The sequence below is a fragment of the Oryzias melastigma genome, linkage group LG17 (assembly GCF_002922805.2).
Source record: "Oryzias melastigma strain HK-1 linkage group LG17, ASM292280v2, whole genome shotgun sequence".
In the NCBI taxonomy this organism is placed as follows: Eukaryota; Metazoa; Chordata; class Actinopteri; order Beloniformes; family Adrianichthyidae; genus Oryzias; species Oryzias melastigma.
Window position 1 is genome coordinate 30,137,465 of NC_050528.1, and position 7,841 is coordinate 30,145,305.

Consider the following 7,841-nt stretch of genomic DNA (forward strand, 5'->3'; position numbering starts at 1 on the left):
TTGTATAGTCACTATTTAAGCCATCATTGTTATCAAGCAAATGTGGCACCAAATAAAGTTGCATTACCTGCAATAATGCTAGTGTGAATGATTTTTGCTGAAAGTAGTTGCTGAAGATGTTGAAGATTTTTGCTGAAAACGGTGACACTTAAACTGCTGAAGGGATTTGCTAAAAATGCAAAAGCTATTTGAAAAATGTTAAATTTGATAAAAGACTGGAAATTTTGTTTAAGTGGGAGGGGGCTGAAGCTGACCTAAATTTCTGAAAAATTTGTAATAAATTGCTGAAACCCCTAATACATACCAATTTTGCAAAAATATTTAATGCTTTGCTTAAATAGGAGCTAAACTCCAAATTAGCCCCAAATACCTTATGCCAAATTAGCCAAAAATGCTACCTCGTTGCTTAAGTACTAGCTAGATGCCAAAATAGCCTAAAATTCCTCAGTAAGCTAAATTAGTCAGAAATGTTAGCATGTTGCTAATATATTAGCTAAACTCCAAATTAGCATAAACAATCTCAGTATGCCAAATTACCAAAAAAATAGCATGTTGCTTAATAAGTCGCTAAACTCAAAAATAGCCTAAAATTCCACAGTAAACTAAACTAGTCAAAAATGTTAGCATGTTTCTAAAATAAAAGCTAAACTCTAAAATAGCCTAAAAAATCCAGTAGATAATAAATTAGCCCAAAATTTTACTAAAATATTTGCTAAACTCTAATTTTTTTGAAAACTACAACAAAAGATGAAAACATAGCCCATGAATATATTTAAACGCTTGTTGCTAATCTACTTAAAATTTTGAAATTTGGCTTTTTCATTCCTTTCCTATGGGAAATATTTTGCTCAATATATAAAAAAACTATAAAGTTTATGAATACCAAAAATACAAGCAGTAGTTTCCTGAACGAGCTGAATGTTTTGACCCATTGTTGAAATCTCTGAAAGTGTGATTGAGTTTTTACGTGCCGAAAAACGTACGGAAAGGAGCAGTCACTAGTGTGAATGCTTAGTAATCATTCACACAAATATGAATGGAATTAGAACGTTACATTACATAGATGCAGTTAACAAACATTTTACATGTTTTTAAAGTCCACAAACACAAGCAGCTGCTCCTGTTTCTTTGACAAGAGATGCGCTGAGTGACTCCACCAGTCAGACAGCTGCATAGTTCTGCTGATCACATTCAAACTCTGGCTGAGACCTTGTCCAAAGCGCATGACCCGACCCACTCCTGTCTGTCAGGATATGCTAACCAGGGAAAATGCAAAACCCCTCAGAGCATCTGATTGGTGCCTCAGACTGACTTTCCCTTTGATTAAATGAAAATGATTAAAAAAATAATAAAAACAATTTGAATTTGCAAATAGAAAATGAAAAATATAGTCACTCCTTTTGATGATAGTCTTAGATTTTTCTCTGCGCAGGAAAGACCTCTGTACATTTGCTCCAGTCTACAGACAATCTGTATAAACATGCTGTGCTGAAGACGTTTGGCATTATTCAAATTATGTCACACTTTCTATTTACATGCACTGCACAGATTATAACCCAGAGGTCTGAAACCTGCAGCTCCACAATTTGACCCTTCCACTGTTGCTCTCAAATTAAAGCAAAGTAAAGGTTTAAATTAAAAAAATAAGTGTAAATTTAAAAAACAAGTCACTAGTTAAGCAAAAAAAGTAAAGTTAATTATTTAAAACTTTACGTATCTCATTCACAAACAATTGAAGGACAGTACAAATCACAAGTCAAACTAAAATATTTTTGACAGAGTTTTGTGTTCCACAAAAAACCAACCAGAATTAGAGCACTCAGTATTGTAAGGTACATTTCCAATTGTTAAACTAATTCAATTATTTTAAGTGTCTTTTGTGTAAAAAAATACAATAAGGGTCACTTATTTATTTATGAATGAATGAATTGAGCTTTATTTATATAGCACTTTACAACTCCTTAGGGGTACTAAAGTATTCACAATAAAAAGAAAGACAGAATAAAAAAACATGAAAAATTAGGCAAATTAAGAACAAAATGCAAATGCATAAAATTACAAAAAAGAGTCAGCAATAAAATGCATGAAAGATAAATAAGAGTTCAATAAAAAAGTAAAAGAAACAAAAATGATTTAATTTAGGTTTGTTAGATGTATACATTTCTGTCTGAGATGCACCATAAACAGTAAAATAAAACGTTTCTTTAATCACTGCTGACGTTAGACTTTACGACTGCACTTACTGTGCGAGTCTTTTATTTTGAAAGGAAGTCATGGGAGCTTTTGTCAAAAGTTATAAACTGTTTCATATAAAAAAAGTCTATTTCTCTTTTTGTTTGTGCTTTATTTGTGCCAAAAAAAAAAAAAAAAACACAATAGTTCATTTGTATGAATGAGGTTTCCGACTCCTGTTCTGACCTTTTTGAAAGTTCTGGTACAGATTTTATGAGGTTGTCCTGCTTGAAAATAGTTTTTACATTCATCACCAAAGGTATTTTATCTGTTACTCCATCTGAATTTAACATAATGTTTTGCTAAGTGTATTTTGATTAAATAATTTGGGTTATTTAGCATCCCAGTGGGCCGACTTCTTTAGTTGATGCATCTGCTCCAGTGATTCAAACAAACCATTAAGGGAAAAGTTGATTTTTTTTTTCTCTTGCATAGCACACATTTAGATCATATTTGATTTTCTTTCCCCTCTGACTTTAATTTATAGTCTAAAAATGATTGTGATGTTAGTGTCTTTTGTCTGGCACCTTTAAAAGTCTTTTTGTTTGTTTCCCAGGTTGAGTAAATCACACAAAGCCTTAGTGGAAAAGACAAACACGGCTTATAAAGGGAAATAGATGCTCTGTACAGATACAATGAACTGATTTCCCTACTCAGTGAGCAGAGGCGGAGGAACTGCAGGCTACGAGCGCACAGCAAGCAAGAGAAGGAGAGACTCAGGAAGTTAACAGGGGAAGTTTAGTGGTTTTTTGCGTCATCATTTTATGCTGCTACTTGTGTGCTGATGCAGAGTGAAGGTAGGAACGCTGATATTTACTCTAAAACTCCTTTGTTTTCTGGTCTTTGCTCACCTAAACTCTCCGTACGTGTGGTCGGACAGGGAGGGCCGGCTGTTTAAAGAGAGAGCGGTGGCAGGTGGCAGGAAGATGGAGAAGATGGGGGGGAGGCTTTCAATGTCTGCCTGTAGGTTTGAGCTTCACTTCCGCTGTAAAAGAACAGGGCCGCAGTGACTGTGACATGAGGGCAGGGAGGACCCACGGGCCCCTGGTTCACACTGTCATCAGCGAGAGCTGAGATTGGAGGCTCTGGACGCTCCCACCTCAAAGAGGCTTAAAGCCGAGGGATCACTCGGGGGCCCGTTTCAGTGAATAACAGAAGTGCAGAAGCAAGGGTGTGGTCTTTCATTTGAAAATAAATCGGCTGCGTAAGGGGGAAGTGGAGAGCCACCTATGCAGACTAAAGGTTGTTTAATTTTTGGAGGGGGATGGATGACTAGAGGAATAGCTGTCAGTAACTCCACCGAGAAACTTGAGTTATTTCTGCTTTTGCAGGGTGCAAGCTAATCTGAACCATGCTCCACCTCCCCGGCTGTAGCATGCAGCGCAGCTCACAGAGGAAACAGACACTGCCGTCCAGCATGCTCTGAGGCAAAGGAAGCCAGAAAACAGCCACACCAAAAGTCTGAAATGTGCAGCAGCTTCACACGTTTGTTCCTGAACTAACCGAGCTGCCGTCCTGCAAAGACGTTCGGACGATCCTACTGGTCACAAGCAGGCAGAGCAGCACCGGCTGGTCTGGATGTGAGCTGGAAGCTGCAGAGATGCGGAGAGTTCGAAGAAGAGGAGGCAACAAAGAGAAGGTGTTTGGATGTGATCTGCTGGAGCATCTGAGCACCTCCTGTCATGAGAGTAAGTGGAAGACTCTAACTGATCATGCTTCTCACTTCCCACACAGAACGCCGTGGGTTCTGTGCTGAAATGACCACTGCAACAGTAAAAATCCATGAAATGAAAGCCCAGACTCCAATGTTTGTTTGGCTTCTTGACCCCAATGAATACATAATGTTATTTTCCAATCATTTGGTTTGTCTACAGTCCTCTTAGCTTTTTGTATAAATAAAGAAATATATATTTTTTTGTTTAAAGCAGCCTTAAGAACAGACTTCCAATACTTTTGCATAGTTGTGAAAGCAGCTGGTAATGAAGATGTTTATCATGTTTAGCTTAGCAAGTCATATTCTACGCTGCAAAAAAGAGGTTGCCTAAAAATAGGAGAAAAAAAGCACTAATCTGAAGCAAAAAATCACCAGAAAGTAGTAAAATTGTCTGTCTATGCAGCAAATAGTTCAAAATTTTAATTTTAAACAACAAATCATAAGTATATTTGCTAGTCCTCAGCAAATGGTTCATATTTTTCTATTTTTTTAACCTATTTGTTTTTTATATTGATTACAGTGACTAAAACTAGTGTAAAAGTGACTAATTTTAGAACAAGACATGAACAAAATTAAGTCTTAGTACGGGTTGGTCCTTAATGAATTCTCATCAAATTTAAAATGAGCACTTATTCTTGAACATAAATTTAAAATTTTGTTTTCAGAATAATGACAATGAATGCAAGTTGCCAACATTTAATAAACTTTAAGCATATAACACAGGAGCTCCAGAGTTTATGTTCCTGGATTTACTGTAGCTTTTCAACACCATCATTCCAGCAGATTCTGAAGGAGAAAAGCGTCTCGATGAGCTGCTGGAGTGATCATGTTAACGGTTGAAAAGTTACAGTATGTTAAAGAATTTATGTCTAAGCATCACCGACAACGTCTCAAGTGTTAAAGCACATGTCAAAGTCAAGACCCGGGGGCCGGATCCGGCCCTCCGGGTAATTCTATCCGGCCCTCCAGATCATTTGATTTTATTGTTATTGATGACCTGATGTATCTTGCGCTCATTTCCAACTTGTATAATTCTGATAAAATATATTTGTATTTAGGGTAAAATATTAAAGGTTATTTAAGGTTTAAGTTGATTTATTCTGGAATAATATTCCTGCCTTTTTATTCTTCATAGTAATATTAAAAAGTTACAGTTTTAAAGTTTAAAAAATTGGCATTCTGCTAAGATTTTTTAGACTATTTTGGAGTTTAGCTAATATTTTAGCTTCATGCTAGCTGTTTTGGCTCATTTAGGCGTTCTTAAAAAGTTTTTTAAGGCTATTTTGGCATTTAAAGATAATTTAGCGAATATTTCAACTAAATTCTTGCTGTTTTGGCTAATTTAGGCTGTTTTGGAGTTTAGCTAATATTTAGGTCCTGGATATCTGGAAATCATGCAGACACACTGGACCTCGAGGCCTGGAGTTTCCTATCCCTGCATTAGAATAACCAATAAACCGATGCAGCAAGTTTTTGGGCTGTGGGAAGAAGCCCGGAAAAGCATCCAAACTCCCCACAGAAAGCTCACTGCTGGGATTTGAACCAGAGCCTTCACCAAGTGAGGCGAGAGTGCTGACCACTGCACCATCATGCAGCTCAACTTTATAGCAAAATCCTTGAAATTGAATCAAAAATTACAGCAATTTGAATGTTTGAGTCTTAAATCAAGTGTTTCTGTGAGTCAAGAGTTTGAACAAAAGGATTTTGACTTATTTTGATAATTATCATTTTTAAATTTTTAGATCCTAGCTCTTAGTGAGACAAAAAACACTAATTTTGCGCAATATTTGAAAAGGTGCAGTGTACAGCAAAGAGAAGTTCAAGCAACCTGGTAAATTTGCTAAATGTCTTCAAAAAAAGGTTTAAATCTCTGTAAGGATCCAACCGTTTTTGTCAGTTTTTGAAAAGTTTGAGAATCTTTGCATCAAATTTGTTCTGCAAAAGTAAAGAATATAAACAATACAAACTGAGACGTTGACCTTTCTGAAGATTTAAATTAAACATTTCATTGGCGGTTTAAAAGGTAATTTGCTGAGTCATGCCCACAGTTCCCCTGGTGCTGCGATGCTGCAGTGAGTTTGTCGAGGAACATGGAGTCGTGGATGGAATCTACAGGCTGTCTGGAGTGTCGTCCAACATACAGAAGCTGAGGTGAGGTTGTGTGTTTGCAGCTGTGTGCTGCCTTTATCAGTGTGTGTCTGTAAAGAAGAATCTGTGCATCTACGACAACAGGGGTGAGTTCGAAAGCGACGGGAGTCCGGACCTGAACAAAGATGTGTACCTGCAGGACATCCACTGCGTCAGCTCTTTGTGTAAGGCGTACTTCAGAGAACTGCCCAACCCGCTGCTCACCTACCAGCTGTATGACAAGTTTGCTGTGAGTATTGCAGAGTATGATCCTGATGTTTGCCTGGATAGCTTCACAACAGCAGAAAACGCGTGGGCAGACCATGGTTCATATGTGGCCCGTTAAACTGGAATAAATGATTTTGATTGCCTGTAGTCATATTTTATTTTCTCTGTAATTCTGGTGTCTCCCCACAGATGGCGCACAACAAATAAATTAACCTTTGTTTAGGCACAGAAAGTTATCCTGAATTCATGTAGTGCAGGGGTGTCAAACTCAATCGCACAAGGCGGGCTGAAATTGATAACTGAAAACGCTGAAGCTGATAGCCAGCTAAAATATTAGCTATATGCCAGATTAGCCTGGAAAAAAGAAAACAGAACAAAAAAAAAACTAACAAACAAACAAAAAAAAAAAACAGCATATAGCTTAAAAAACTTCTAATTAGCCAAAACTGCTAGCATGTAGAATATTAGCTAAACTCCAAAACATTATTATGAAAAATAAAAAGACAGGAATATTATTCCAGGATAAATCAACTCAAACCTTAATTAACTTTCAATATTTTGCTCTCCATGAAGTTAAAAATAAGCGCAAGATAACATTGATAACAATAAAATAAAATGATCTGGAGAGCCGGATTGAATTACCTGGAGGGCCGTATCCGGCCCCCGGGCCTTGACTTTGACACATGCGGTTTGTAGTGTTTGTTTTTTCGAATTTCATGTGTGATTTCCAAGTTGGATAGTCATTTTTCTGATGATTCCAACAACACATGAACACATTTCCCTGAAATTGAATTTTTCCCTGAGGATAAAGATGGCACTAAAATGAGAACAAAAACTACAGTTTTGAAATAAAAACTCCAAACTGTTCAGTTTTAAAGTAATTTTCAATCAACATTCATGTATGTTTTCGTCCAGATCCCGTGTAATTTCTTTCTTTTACGAGGTGAATTACCAGAACACGCCACGGATCTGCTCCCGGTCCGGCCCCTCCGTCAAATTTTAGAACTTTGTGTGGCCCACGAGTTAAAAGGTTTCCACCCCTGGCATAAAAAAAGAAGGTTACAAGAGGGGGAACTCACAGGAACAGCTCTACATCCAGTTTCTTTCAGCCGTAAATGCAGCTGTTTTCTATTCACTTGTGCTTCTGCAGGAGGCGGTGGCCATCCAGCTGGAAGAGGAGAGGCTGGTGAAGATCAGAGACGTGCTGACAGAACTTCCAGCTCCACATTACAGGTTGAGTCCTCTGCTGCACATTCATAGAATCTTTAGCTGATAAGAAAGAACTATTTGGCATAAATACAGTCATACTGTTTGTCTTTAAAGACACACTCCAATGATTATTGTATTTGTGGTGTTTTTAACATGTTTTTGTAGCATTTTTCTCATGGTGGAGGACATATGTAAAATAATTTAAGTTAAAACTGCGTTCTGAGTACTTCTTTATGCAAATTGTGATGGATCAGTAGCAGATAAAAACCCGCAGTTAAAAAAAGGCTCTCAGCAACTGGAATATGGGAGTCACAGCCTCTCTGCTCCGCTC

The 7,841-nt window shown here is 37.3% G+C and overlaps 1 protein-coding gene across 2 annotated transcripts in view; it reads left to right on the plus strand.

Annotated features, from left to right (window-relative positions):
• Nucleotides 1-902: 902 nt before the first annotated feature.
• The window catches only part of si:dkeyp-68b7.12 (rho GTPase-activating protein 30), a 21,347-nt gene continuing 14,408 nt past the window's right edge, over nt 903-7,841 (plus strand). The window contains exons 1-5 of one of the 2 annotated variants that reach the window (XM_024281187.2): nt 903-3,029; nt 3,564-3,920; nt 5,995-6,097; nt 6,179-6,323; nt 7,452-7,534. In XM_024281187.2, coding sequence (XP_024136955.1) covers nt 3,833-3,920; nt 5,995-6,097; nt 6,179-6,323; nt 7,452-7,534 — 419 coding nt within the window. In that variant the 5' untranslated portion in view covers nt 903-3,029; nt 3,564-3,832. Of the gene's footprint in view, nt 3,921-5,994; nt 6,098-6,178; nt 6,324-7,451; nt 7,535-7,841 lie in introns of both variants that reach the window. The other variant, XM_036216455.1, reaches the window with a different exon arrangement.